This window comes from Durio zibethinus, chromosome 10 (genome assembly GCF_047325235.1).
Source record: "Durio zibethinus cultivar Kanyao isolate XHJ-2024 chromosome 10, ASM4732523v1, whole genome shotgun sequence".
Lineage (NCBI taxonomy): Eukaryota > Viridiplantae > Streptophyta > Magnoliopsida > Malvales > Malvaceae > Durio > Durio zibethinus.
Window position 1 is genome coordinate 23,592,634 of NC_143171.1, and position 15,282 is coordinate 23,607,915.

Sequence of the window (15,282 nt, forward strand, 5' to 3'; positions counted from 1 at the left end):
TTATATAAATCAATCTCCAGATTCGTATATACTATAATTTACATGGCTAGAATTACAATAGTCTTATGTAAAAGAAACTTGACAAGAAGCCGAAATCCTAAAAAGAAAAAAAAAAAAAAAGATTGGCAATCAAAACCTTAACAAAGTATAACTACTTACAACAGATGCATTTTCTTTATATTTTCCTACAATTACGAAGCAAGCAACCAATACATACATAAATTTAATGACAATAATATTCTTGAAGATCTTTTAATTCAATTGGAACTCCTGATTAGTTTTTTCTATCTTCAAATTTAATAACTCCAGAGGTAGTAGCCAAGGCCTACTGGTCCTGAAGAACATGAAGGATCTTGAATCATTTCAGGGTTCGACACGACTGAATCCTGGGAGAACTCTCCTGTGGAATTCTGATTCGAGCCCCCTCCAGGACTTTCCAGCAATATCTTCTTCAATATTGACTGATCTTGCAACCAAAAAGAATCTGAGTATTGCAAATTTCCAATGTTTGGAATGATTTGGTTGGTGAATGCAGAGTTTTGCAGAGAGGTTTTAGACAAAAGAACAGGACTAGGGGATATATGGGACGAAGATGAAGAAGCTAAAAGAGAAGTGTTAAAGCTATCAATCATAACTTCTGGTGTTTTCGGGTCCTCCATGGGGTTGGAGAAGCAGGTCACTTGAGATGTCTCGCCACCGCCAGTTCTTGTTTCACTGTTGTGTGGTGAAGAATCCATTAATGGAGGCAAGGAAGTCAATCTTGTAAATCCTGAAACATGTATCTTTTTTCCACCAGGACTCTTTTGGAATACTCTACAAATAACCCACTCGTTCTGCAACAGCAAGAGGGAAACAAGTTGAAGGAACATGACAAATGAAAAGAGTAAAAGCCAGAGCAAACAGAGGAATTATTTTTACATTGGCTGTTTTGGGGAGATTGTAAATTGAATATTTCCCTTGTAAACGATATTCATGCATGATCCAGTTGGTTTTTTCTCCTTTGGGTGCTCTCCCTTTGTAGAAAACCAAAGTTTTCTTCAATCCAACAAGTGTTTTAGCCTTGAAAATCTCTTTATCTTTGCCTGTGGCTTTCCAGTAACCCGATTCGGTAGCCCTGTTTGTTCTCAAACCTGTAGGGTATTTTCTGTCTCTAACACAGAAAAAATACCATTCTTTTTCACCCATTTTGGCTCTCCCTTCATTTCAACAAACACAAAGCATGAAGTTAGAATAAATTCTAAGCTATAAATTTCCTTGTTAAACACAGAAGAAAAAAACTTAGCAGATTACCAGGCAAATCCCAAGGCTCACAATTGTTCAAATCAACCTCACCAATGGCTATAGCATTGAACTTGCTGTTGAGAACTTTCTGCGAAAGATAGTGAGTTATCAACTCTTCATCAGTAGGGTGGAACCGAAATCCTGGAGGCAATTCCATTTCCATCTGCTCATCTTCCTTCCTATAGCTACAAATATTTTCCATTCCCAAACCACAAAAAAAAAAATCTCTAAAATTCTTGAAAGCAATTCAAAGAAAAACCAATCCTTACTATAAGAAGAAGACAAAGAAAACACAACACAGAAAGCAATTCAAAGCCCAAAAAGGAAGAGAGAAAGGAGATGAAGTATAAAAAGAAAAGCTTCCACTGGAGAAAAATGGAAAGGTGGTGATGGTGGTGGTGGTGTGCTAAGAAGAAAAGCAGGAACATAAGCCTCTAAATACTGGTTTTTTGGGAGAAAAAAAGAAGCGTGGATTATAAGGAACTAGGTGGATAATTTCAAGCTTTTTCCAGCTCTCTCTCTCTCTCTCACTAACTTTTCTGTAGTAATTATAATTTTCTTCTTCTTCATTTTGACAAGGTAAATATAATCAGTTATATTTCCTGCATGTAAATCTGATCACATTGCTTTTTTTTGGACAATTACAGCATTTGGTAAAGAACAAAAAAAATTATATTCAAATTTCAAAGTCTCTTTGTTAGTTGCTATCTGTTTACCAAAGTCATCCACTGTGTAATAGAAAACAAATTCATAAAAAATAAACAAAAATTAAAACCAAAGTTTCCTTGGCACAGCTGATTACTGTAAAATTGATGTCTCCATGCATGGAAATATCACCAAAGCCCCACCCCATCTATCAAAAATCAACTAAAGGTGCTCTATCTGCTAGTCAAGATTTACAGTGTTATTCCTAATTTTAATTTTTTTTTTAGTATTTGAAACAATGAGAATTTTAATTTTTATCATTAAAATTAAGAATTCATTATTTTATCAATAAATTATATAATCTATTGATACCTAATTCCAAATTTTAATATTATAATTTTGTTAATTTACAATTTAGAGAAAGGATTTAGAGCAGGGCTCGAGTGCTAATTTTCTTTTATATTACTCTATGTAAAGTAATAAAGTAATGATCAAATTTATTTCAGGAGTAATTTTATCATTTGTGTATTTTAATTTGGTTTTAAAATATTTTAAATTTTAAAATTTTTTATTTCCTCAAAATTTTTTATCTTTATGTCTTTTAATCATTTTTTTTAAAAAACTAAAAAAATAAAATGATAAAATTGGATTTATTCAAATATACATTGTAAATTTGATTCATCATTTTAAATATATAATGGTAAATTTAGACCTATATTGAAAAAAAAAAAAAAAAGAGTTTGAGGGTGGATGAAATGCAAACCTCCATATTTTGAGTTTACTTGTCACTTGGATGGCCTAATTTCAATAAAAATCTTTATTTTTCTTCTACATCTTTGATTCGAGTAATAAAAAATTTGATTTTTTTAAGTAAAATCTCAATTTTAAATATTATAAATAAAAAAAAATTTGAGAGAATTTATCTCTTTATAGGGTCTGATCCGACTTTACTTCTGATTAATTGGGATTCAAAGTGACTACAAGAGATTTCAAAAAAAAAAAAAAGAAAAACCTTTATTTTCCTAAGATGATACTTGAATGTAATATTTACTTCCAAGGGATCTGTGTCATCACTCATCAAACAAAAAACAAAATTTGATTAGTAAATTCCATGTGAAAGAGATTTGTTTTTGTTAGACAAAAGGACAAAAATGACAACCTAAATTGTTAGATTACCTATCATTAGCTGTGTACATACGACGCTGATAATGCATCTAACAGAAAAAAAGAATGTGCACATTGGAAACAATGTGCTTTGGTTTTTCTTTACAGTCAAATTATTAGGTTTATTTTATTAATTATTTTTTTTTTTTACAAAAAAATCGTAATTTAAAAATGAAAAATATATAATGTTATAAATATTGAGATTTAAATTTTAAATTTATTTAATATCATATTTTAAAAATGATTGTACAAATCAATTAAAGTTTTTTTTTCTTTCTTTTATGTCACTAGTACTATTACAAGGCTGGAATTGAGAGATTCGTCTAAAATATAAACTCTAGTCACGGTTCAGTAGAAAACATGTTCAAACTCTCACAGGACCAACGAAATTCAAAACCCAAACCATTAAAAAATCAATTCCACAAAGAACAAAAGAAACTGTCTAAGCCTTATATCTTGAAAAAGAGATTTTTTTCAAAGAAAATTACATTACAAACGACAATCAAAACCATGCTTAATATATGACATAATTATAACATTTCACAAATCAATTTTGATAATTTTAAATAAATAAAAAATTTTAATTGGTATTATTTTATTTTTCCTTATCTGTCTATTACATTTTTGCAGTAGTTTATTTTACAAAAAGTTATTTTTATAAAATATATATATACTACTTAAAAATAAAATAATAATTTTAAGATTTTTTTTCTATCATTTTGTAACTGATGCTTAATATTTCCAAGTGAGGCTCCACCGCTAGTGAGATATATCAACACTAAAAGACTAAAATACCCTTGTGTTATTTTTATAAACATGAAATTGGCAAGGACATTCTAGGAACTGGAAAAATAATAATAGGAAAACATGGTTTTATGCTATATACTAATAAATTTTTCTCTTTTTTTTTTGTACTAAAACAAATTAATTTTCCTTTTTTGTAAAATCCAAAAAGGGCACACATTTCCCCTTAAGGAAATAAATTACACTGTTTGAAAGTACGCATGACAGCATTAGCAATTTTGAGGAATTTCATCCACCTTGGGAACTTGCTAAATCCAACGGTTGAGATTTTTTTCAGAGTCAAAGTTTGATGTTTCCAGGTAAGATCGGAGAAAAAGGAATGTGAACAAGCAGTCACTGGGGAAGGAGAACTACTCAAAAACAATTACACGTGGAAAGACCTAATTGGCTAATTATAAAGGCCAATACCAAACACAAATGTTTAGTGGCTTGACCATTTAGTGTTGAGCTGGCATTGTGGGCCCCTGCTTCCGCTGTACCAACATGAGTTTCGACGGGAGACAGAACACGTGACAGACACACGTTTGGAAGAGAAGCGTTTAAGATAATTAGGGTCAGGCTACCCTCTATGATCTAAGTTAGTAGGTCCTATCTATCAACAGTGGAAGCTTACTCTCGAGAATCACTTTGATAATGATTAATCAAAGATGGTTGTGGAACAGTTTTTTTTTTTTTTAAATTGTAAATATTAAAATTTAAAATTATTTAATATCACCTCTTAATTATATGATTAATAGGCATGACACTTGTGTTACATTATCTTAAGTTTTGTACATTAAATTGTTTTGATGTGTATTTGTGTTATATTTATATTATATGATTTAAATTTTAATATTTAAATTTTTTTATTATTAGATTACGATTTTTTTTATAATTTATTTTTAATTAATTAGTGGTTAAACAATTACATGATCATGATTCAACAATGAAAAGATTAGGTTTGATAATTAATCTCAAATTAATTAATATAATTAATATTGGGGCATGGGGAAAGCATACTTCAAAAAAGAGATTATCCCATTGATTAGATGGTTAATCACTATTTACAAGCATGCTTTATAGGGGAATCCTTTGAAATGTTAGATCAAAGGTGGAAATACTTTATTGTTCAAAGGATTCTAACTTTATTCTAGTTAGTGTTTCGCAGATTAATAATACATAAAATATCTAAGTCTCAATAATTAGAAAAATGGCAACATCAATGGCTTGGAAAAACAATGACCTTGCTTTTCATTCCGCTAAAGAATATGCCAATATATTTATATTTATATTATATTGTTTAAGTCAATGCAAAAACCAATTAGGAAGATCAATATCCATGAAAGATAATATCAATAATTAAGTTTTAATATTATTAATTTTGTCTATAAAAGGATGTCATAGCAACATATGGTCTTAGAATTGAAAAAAAATAAATAAATAAATAAAGAGTTGGAAGTTGCAACCAACTAGAGATAAGTATGGTAGATCATGGTTGGTTTATTTAATAACAACCCAAATCTTAAAATTTTTTTAATAATGATTTAATCATTTATTTAATTGTAATGTGAAAGAGATGGATGGGATTAGGTTTTTAGTAAATTGTCCACATATCAGGTTATCGACTTGAAAATACGGGTTTAATTTTGTTCATATTAAATTTTGAATGTAAATTTTGAAGTTTAAATTATTTAATTTTTAAATTAGTTTTTGTTGTTAGAAGATTGTCATTTGATTTTGATTTTATTTATTTATTTTTAATAATAATAATAATAATAATAATAATAATAATAATAATAGCATGAAGCAAAACTTTTCTAATACAAGTGAGATTTGGACCATTTAGTTGACTCATTATAATTTCATGATCTATAACCTTTGGATGAAGTTTCATGATCCATAACATTTATTCATGAGAGGAGGAAATATTTAAATTTTATCAAATTGTTGGATACAAAGTGAATTAAGCTTTATTTGGTAGTAAAATTATAAATTATTGTTTCAAGCCCTAATTGTTTTAAAAAATCAAACCTTTCGAGTTTCAATAAAACATATAATCATGGAATGAAGAATAAATAAATAAGTAAATAATTAAATAAATATATTTTTTTATAAAAAAAAATTTAAAAGTAAATAGATTGTTCAATCTCTTAGATCATGATAAAGATATATCATATTTAACAACTCAAAATAAATGATTATATGTCGTGCATGTGAGATAATCCTAATAAATAATCACCGGTAAGATTCAAACTCAAAATTTTTTTATCGAAAAAAAAAAATAACTGATTGAATTAAATATTTATTGATAAATAAATATATGTGTATATAAAAATATACTTTTGTTGGGCCTAATTATCAGTTGTAGGCATCAAAAAGTTAACATTGTAGAGCTCTAGGGTCTAAAATCTTAGACATCTAAGTTGCTTTATCTAGCCTCTCCATCTAATGTGGAGGTAGTGGGCCTAATAAGTGGCCCATTTACATTGTGTTCGGCCTATCAGAATTGCAATTTTCTTTTTTATTTGATAAATCTTTACTCTACCTTAGAACCTAAGATAGTGTAAAAAGTGAAAATTATTCTTAAAAAAGGTAAATTAAAAAAGTTATTTTTTATGAAAATTGACAATTTTATTTTTAATATAGAAAAGGCTAAAATATTCCTTATGAATTATTTCAAATTATTTAAAAAATTCATATATAGACTTAATAATAATAATAATAATATTATTATTATTAGATTAATAAAAAATGTGAATTTATTCAAGTTTGATATTGTTATTTTATTGACATATTGTATCTAAATATGTTAAGTCTACAAATGATGAGGTACAAAAGGTTTAATATAATATCAATTAAAACTTAATATTATCTTTTATTTTTTGATTTAGTGATTAAGAAGATTTTAAAATGATATAAAGATTTTGGTTTTAAATCAGGATCTCCTTTTTTTTTTTTTAAGAGTTATAGTCTTCCTCAAACCAAAAAAATAAAAATAAAAATAAAACTTGATATTTAATTTAATTATTTATGTAATCATTTTTAAAATATAATATTTAATAAATTTATAATTTAAATCTCAACATTTAAATGTTTTATCCTTAAATTATGATTTTCTTTGTATTAATCTAGTATAAATAAATTAAAAGTACTATATTAAAATTTAAAAAGTATTATAAATATATGTACAATTTAAATATACAAAAAAAATTTATATATATATTTAAAAGAGTAATAATTTCCTTACACTTAGGTATTTGAACGCAAAGATTAAAAAAAGTGTAACGCTTACAACGATTTAAGTAGATCCCTATTTTATTTTATACCGTCTAATCTCATGCGTAACTGCAAAACGACATGTAAATGATAAGAAAACGACCAAACGACAGGAGCATCAACCGCCACCAACGATCATCAACGACCTTTTGGTCACAATGCACAAACCTCCGTTCCTTAAAGCAAATCCATGCTTCTCTCATTACCAAAGGCTTCAACTCCAACTCATCAGCCTTAAGGGAACTCATTTTCAAGGCAGCAATGGAAATTTCAGGTTCTTTAAGCTATGCTCATCAATTGTTCGATAGAATTTCCCACCCAGATACTTTCATGTGGAATACGATTATAAGAGGTTCAGCTCAAAGCCAACACCCTTTAAAAGCCATTTTAAGATATTCTCAGATGGTGAAACACAGCGTTGAGCCGGATAGCTTTACCTTTCCTTTTGTTCTTAAAGCTTGTACTAAGCTTTGTTGGAGGAAAATGGGGTTTGGGATTCAAGGGAAGGCTTTGAAAATGGGGTTTATAGGGAATAGTTTTTTAAGGAATACTCTTATTTATTTTCATTCTAATTGTGGTGATTTGAGTGTTGCTAGTGAGCTTTTTGATGATTCGGCAAAAAGGGATGTTGTTCCTTGGTCGGCTTTGACTTCGGGGTATGCAAAAAGAGGGGAACTTGATGTGGCAAGGAAGTATTTTGATGAGATGCCAGTGAAGGATTTGGTTTCGTGGAATGTTATGATCACAGGTTATGCGAAAAGAGGGGAGATGGAGAATGCAAGGAAGCTTTTTAATGATGTTCCGAAGAAGGATGTTGTGACTTGGAATGCTATGATTGCAGGATATGTTCTTTGTGGGGAATGTGAGAAGGCGTTGGAGATGTTTGATGAGATGAAGAATTCAGGGGAGAGGCCAGATGAGGTTACCATGTTGAGTTTGTTGAATGCTTGTGCGGATTTGGGGGATTTGCAAGTTGGGAAAGAGATACATTGGTCTCTTTCGGAGATGGTGTCAAGCGGCGGCTTCAATGTTTTACTTGGGAATGCACTTATAGATATGTATGCAAAATGCGGCAGCATTGGGAGGGCACTAGAAGTTTTTTGGAAGATGAGAGAAAAAGATGTGTCGACATGGAACTCAGTAATAGGAGGGTTGGCTTTTCATGGCCATGCTGAGGAATCAATTAATCTGTTTACTAAGATGAGGAGGTCAAAAGTCAGGCCAAATGAAATTACCTTTGTTGGGGTCTTAGTTGCTTGCAGTCATGCTGGTAAAGTCAATGAGGGTCGTCAATATTTCAGGCTTATGAGAGATGGCTATAATATTGAGCCAAATATTAGGCATTATGGATGTATGGTGGATATGCTAGGGCGTGCTGGGCTATTGGATGAAGCATTCGAGTTCATAGACTTGATGGTGATTGAACCTAATGCCATTATTTGGAGGACTCTGCTAGGGGCTTGTCGAATTCATGGAAATGTTGAGTTGGGAAGGCGTGCAAATGAGAGACTACTCAAAATGAGAAGGGACCAGAGTGGAGACTATGTGTTACTTTCCAATATATATGCTTCAAAAGGTGAGTGGGATGGAGTCGAGAAGGTAAGGAAGATGATGGATGACAGTGGGGTAAGGAAAGATCCTGGCTGTAGCCATATTGAAGCTGAAGAACAGGCTCTCATGCACTTTTTGTTTGATTCAAAATCCAAAATAAATTTAAGACCAAAGAATCTTGTCCGATGATTAGGTGACAAACTGCTTTAGTGCCTTCAAGTTTTACTTGGGCGTAATAGTTGTCCAGTCCAGATGTTAGAAAAACTGTTATCCGTCATAGATTCATATCCGATCAGAATGTCATGTTTTATTTCCTTTAATGTCTTTTAGTATTCAAATTTCTCTGGTGGTTTTTTCTCTGAAATGCTTCTTAGTTTATCTGGATGTCAATGCTTATTGGAATAATTTTATGTTACATGATCGATTCATATCATCCAATGACAGATTAGTAAGTATTGTACAGTTTGCTGAAAAGAAAGATTAGTTGGTTGCTTCACTCCATCCAGGTGATGTGCTTTTACTGTTTTACCTTTTACGATCTTACTGAGTTTACTAGTTGAAAGAATTAATAGTGCACTTGGTATTTCTTGCATTATAATAAAAAATTTTAAGCAGCAAATCTTACAACAAAACCAGCAGCAGAATGATTAAAAAGATTTATAATGATTAAAGGATTTTAATAACAATCAATCCGATCCATTGCATGTAAAACCTTGAAAACCGAAGGTTACAAAAAGGATGATACACAGATCATATTCATTGACACTTGCACTCTTGCAAACACAAGAAAACATATGCAGAAAACAAGCATATGCATATCATACGCAAGATGGGTATATATGTCATCAAATCAAAATGAAAAGTAATTTAAGGACGTCAAGCTAGGGCAAAACCCAATAGCATAATCAGCAGTGCAAGGAGGATGATTCCTGCAAGGGATCCAATCAAAGAACCAGAAGTACGCTCGCAGAAGGAGTTGAATTGTTTGCAGATGGTAGCCAATTTACCCTCTTATTCCCCTTATGTGCTAAGTAAACTATAGCTGCTGCTGCAGAAGCTCCTGCTGTCAAAAGGGCCAGCATTACCTGCATGACAGTAAATTCCTCTCCATTAGAAATTATGGTATTCAACTTGACTAGTTGAAAAGTTAATTTCTGTATTCTTTCATGTCGATCTGTTTTAATATGCTGCCTATCTTTTCGTATAATTTTTTCATTGGAATGTATTATAGTTATTTGAACATGAAACAGAAAGAAAACTTATATTCCTCAAGATGCAAATTACTACCATGTCAAAGAACATCAAGATCATCCGAGTCCTTTATGCACTGCTCCTTATAATGTGGAAGATTGAGAAAGGGAGAGAAAACAACAGATAGCCGCTGACAATAGCATTGGCAACCACAAAAAACCTGTCATAAAAGAGGCAGAATATCAATACATTTCCAACAAATACAAACAAATATGTAATGATGAAAGAAAACCTACTTGAATGTTGGTAGGTCATCATACTCAGCCCTGAACCTCAGAAACCGCGTAAAGAATGGTAGTGTTTCATTAGTCGTCACTATAGCTATTGCACTCCCCAGGGTACCAATAAATGCCAGCATTCTGAAAATGAAGTCCAGTATTGATATACCTTTGTTCACTCAACCACTTGAGGTAGAACACTTTCCCCCCTCTCCAACCTCAATAGCTCCTGCCTTCATATTGTTTTCCTGAATACAACTAGCTATCAACTTTGGGATTTCAAAGTATTTCGAGTTGAAATTGACGAATATTGGACATTATAGCTAGGGTATTTATACATGCATGTCTTGAAAATGTAGCAGCAGCATGCAAAATAGTCAAAGAGAATTAGTTCTAATGAAAGTGGTGTAATCATCAATGGGTGGAACCATGGAAGGTGTTGTGGTTTGCAACATGATCGTACTTACTAAAGCTGACAAGATTGTTTTAAGCACCAACTGTCATACTAGCTCTGTGAGGTCGTTGCCACTATCAAAACTCAACCAAACCACCGGCCAAAAATGGAAACGAGACTTAGACAAAAGTGGTAAAGATAAGAACAGAATCTACTTGTATACCTACCCATGGCCATGATAAGGAGAGAGGGAATAACCCTGGATCTGTTGTTTGGGGCAGTTGAATCTAAATCAAGCAGCAAAGTCGTGAGAGTAAGGGGTGTTGAGTTGGTATTGGTGTTATAAAATTGAACCAATCCACTTCTTTCTTTCCAACAGTCAAATAAACTCTCGAACTTTATTTCAAATATAAACATACTCTTGATCTTTTATTTTATGAAATTAAGATTATGAATTTTTATTTTATTTATAATTATACTCATTAAATTTTAAAATTGGATGAATAATGTTCAATTGACAAATTCTCTTAAATATTTGTAATCTAACTCATACAAATGAATCTAAGTAAGCAGTTTTTACAAATTAAATCATTCAATTAAAAAAATTTAAACAAAAATTGAATATTTTATATCGTCAAAGTTCTAATTACAATAAAATAAAAATTCATAGCTTTAATTTCATACACTAAAAGATTTAAGGCTTATTTGCATTTTAGGGTAAAGCTTGATAGTTTATTTGAGTATTATAGCATTTTTTTTTGTTTTTTTTTTCCTGATAATCTAGTAAAGTCCAGACTCCTAGAATTGATGAATATTTCTTTCTTCATTTTTTTTTTTGTCCTTGGTTAAAAAAAAAAGAAGAAAGATTCAAGCATATTTAGACCAAGATAATATCTATATCTGATTGTATGTGATGTATTACATTGAGTATAATACTACTTTCTAGTTAAGGAATATTTGAAACCTTCAATTCAAACTGAATTAAAATCAGAAAAAAAAAAAGGGAAGTAAGGACTAGGCAGTGTGAACTGTTCTTGGCGATGTGGGTTTTTTTTTTTTTTGGCTGTCAGAATTTAAATTTTAATTATTGTAGCATTTTTGTACTAGTATTGATATGTATCATGACAATGGTTTTCAATTTACCATTTCGGATTTATCGATATTATTTAATATTTTGTCAATAAAATATGTATACACATACAAATGCAAATCAATTACACACGTCTATATGTTAATATATAATAAATATAGATTTTAAAAATTATAAATATTTAATATCAAAAATTTTTAAACCTCAAATAAATGAAATAAATATAAAAATATTAAAAATAAATAATAAATTATTTGTTCAATAACTTAATTTAATGAACATATATTATTTTGGACGCAATTATGAAAAATAAAAATGATCATGTAAGAAAAGGTATTAACAATTGATTAAAAAAATAAAACATTGCACCAACTGTGTGACCAGTACAGATCAGTATGAAAACTGAAACGATACATGCACCCAGACGTAGATTCTCCTTAAAATCCGTTCATCCAGTACGGATAATATTAATCCAACACTTTACAACATATCACATAATTTTACAACAAAACACAAGATTGTTGGCTTGGGGAGGCAGATTTTAAGGTGGACTGAGTTGAATAATAGCACCACCAACCTCACAAGTCACAACCAGAAAGGTTAGGCATAAGAAACCTTAGAACAACAAAAGCCTAGCTAGTTCACAAGATCAATCCAAGATGTGGGTAACTGTGGCCTTCTTTTCTTTGTTGGCCTTCTTTGCTTTAGCCACACAACCGGACAAAGAATCCAATAACATACGAGTAAAGAAACTTCAGCAGTTAAATACTCTTTTTCCATATCATTTACATGTCAGAACTGCATGTAGTGATGGATTGACTAATATAGTAACTTCAAAATGCTCTATGAGAAGAACTGGGCATAGGCAAGGGTAAAATGAATATGTATATGAATCTCATTTGGGTATACTTTCAAAACTTAAAGTGTATACATAAACAAAGATTTAAATTACGATAAAGATCACATTTTCGATCATGTCACTTTTGTCACAGTTACGAATATAACATAAATTTTTACGGTCATTACGGTTATTGTGATCGTGAATTTTTTTAAAATTTGCTCAACTAGTTATAAAATATAATAATTTTAATTATTAATCATACAATCTCTTATTTTATAATTTTTAAAGTAATTTATATCATATCATATGTTTTATTTATTTAAGAAAAAATATTTATAGTAAAATATTCATATTTAAAAAATTATTCATATGATAATTAGAAAATAACAAGAAATAAATAAACATGTGAAAAATAAAAAATCATAAAGAATGATATATTTAATTATTTAATTACCATACTCATCAAATTATTATCGAACTATATTATGCATAAATCAAATAATAAGTGATTAGATCTCTATAAATTAAATAAGAGTATTACTATTTATGAGCTAAGAGAATTGCTTTTTACGAGCTTACAGTAAATCAAACTTGGCAGCCTCCATGTTGTGGGCAATCTTCAACAATCATAGCCTCAAGTCTACTTCTTTTGCCTCTTAACTAAATTGCACAAACCCACACAACTTCTCATCCCCTCACTTTGCATTCAATAATTTTTTTCTCCAAACCTTCATCCTCATCCCCATCTCTTAGTTCTTTTTTTTTTTTCTTATGTGTGTTATTTGCTTGTCTCTATCGACCTCAAGTCTTATTCTCATCTCTTATCTCTCATTTTAAGTCTTAACAACTCCTGCCCCCTTCTACCAATGCACCATAGCCCAATCTAATTTTAAACACACAAAATTAAGGCAAATTTGGAAATTAATAAAAAAAGTAATTTGAGTGCTGAATTAATTACTTACTTTAAATTGTAAGCTGAATTTGAGAGAATTGATATTTTTGAAAGTTTAAGTTTTGAGGGTTTTTTTTTTTTCTAAATTTGTAAGTTGATGTTTATTTTCTCTCTTATTGTTTTTATTTTAAGTTTTTAAATAGAATCAAATGAAAAAAAAAATTTTCTTGAATTTTTGAATGAAAAATGGAGTAACGAGCAATAGCAGATAACTATTGCTGATATTCAACGTTATGTCGTAATTCACGGCCGCAATACGTCTGCTATAGACAAGATTCAAATTCTCTTCTGTTTTTTTTTCAATAACGGTGACAGATGGTGGTGTGACAATGAAATAGCAATCGCTATACCGTTATCTGACCGTTATTTAAATCTTTGTATATAAACTCCTCAGAGATACCTAAACTAGAAATTACTGAGTATGCAAGGGTGCAAACCTTTCATTAACATTGTCCAAAAGGATCAACTTGTTGATTTACAAATTACAACTCCAATCTTTATATTGCTGGCTTATTGTTGTCCAATCTTGAAATGATTCTTCCAAGTAAATCCACTCCCACAGAGAAGCCTTGATAGGAAACCCTGGTTGCTGTTGTCATTGTCCTTAGACTTGCTTAAATTATCTATAAGAGACCAGTGTGTGTCAAAGCCTGGCTGATAACTGCTTTGTTGCATCATTTGCATTAGCTCCAATGCTTTTTTGAGATTATTTTCGGAGTGATACCTATCAATTATAGAGGTATAATTCTCTTTGGTTGGAGTTAGGCCTAATTGAACCATAGAATAGAAACCAAAAGCCTTTTTGCTTTTTCAATACAGCCATCTTGGCAAATTTTAAAGACAAGCATGTCACATGTATTAATACTTGGCTTAAGATGCCAACCCGACTTCTCATTATGGAAGGCCATAGCGTGGTTCAATTTTTTACATGCACAAAAACCATGGAAAACAATATCATAACTGTTGGAATCTGAAAGAATTCCCTTCTTCAACACTGTGTTTAGAAGATCGACTACCTTGTTCAGTCCATCATAAAAATAAAACCCCTTAATTAGATTGTAGACACCTTATTTGTTTCGAACCCAAACTAATTGGGCCTGGTTCAACAGGCTCAGATTACTAAGCTCAATTGTTCATTATTTTATGTTTTATATTTATTTATTATTATTATTATTATTTAGGTTTTATCTTCTTAGATTATTTATTTATTTGTTTTGTTTATCTCTGATTTTTTTATTATTTATTTATCTTTAAGTTTTGATATTATTAGGTGATAATAGTAATGATAATGAAAAAGTAAAAAAAATAAAAATAAAAATAAAAATAATAAACATTTGGTCGTGAATATAGTGGCCGAATTGCATACGGATTCAATTTGCATAAGATAAATTTCGTGATAATGCATAAATCTTGTCAACGGTGGACTCAGAGTTTATCAAAAACTCTTATGATCCTGCCCTATAAGTACTGCCTCGAATCAGGCAAAATAGACAAAAAAAACAAAAAAAAATAGAGGAATTAAGAAGAAATCACAGAGATCAAACACAGTAACAAAGAGAGGAATATCGAAATAAAGAATACAGAATACAGAGATCAGACACATCACACACAAAAAAGGTGAAAAATATACAACAAAATCCATAATGATCAATAAAATAAAAAAAATTTAAAGATTTTTGGAAAAATATGAAAAATTCCCAGCTTTCAACAAAAATTTTCAAATTTCAATGAATTTTTAGACGTCGGTTGAATTTTTCGATGTCAGTTAAATTTTTTTAGCAAGCTTCTAGAATCCAGTTCAAGATTCCAGTGAAGGTTAAATTTTTCAATGAATAT

The 15,282-nt window shown here is 30.2% G+C and overlaps 2 protein-coding genes and 1 pseudogene across 2 annotated transcripts; 1 reads left to right on the top strand and 2 right to left on the bottom strand.

Moving 5' to 3' along the window:
- Window positions 1–1,790, bottom strand: LOC111292127 (NAC domain-containing protein 92-like). Its single transcript, XM_022884358.2, has 3 exons — window positions 1,291–1,790; window positions 919–1,196; window positions 1–833 (listed from the first exon to the last, which is right to left on the bottom strand). Exons 1-3 carry the CDS (start codon window positions 1,481–1,483, stop codon window positions 297–299), a joined length of 1,008 nt encoding a protein of 335 aa, XP_022740093.1. The 5' UTR covers window positions 1,484–1,790; the 3' UTR covers window positions 1–296.
- Window positions 1,791–7,141: 5,351 nt separating this feature from the next.
- Window positions 7,142–9,200, top strand: LOC111292120 (Pentatricopeptide repeat (PPR) superfamily protein). Its single transcript, XM_022884346.2, has one exon. The coding sequence runs from the start codon at window positions 7,237–7,239 to the stop codon at window positions 8,887–8,889; it is 1,653 nt and encodes a 550-aa protein (XP_022740081.2). The 5' UTR covers window positions 7,142–7,236; the 3' UTR covers window positions 8,890–9,200.
- Window positions 9,201–9,576: 376 nt separating this feature from the next.
- On the bottom strand, window positions 9,577–10,932 carry LOC111292131 (casparian strip membrane protein 3-like; annotated as a pseudogene).
- Window positions 10,933–15,282: the final 4,350 nt, after the last annotated feature.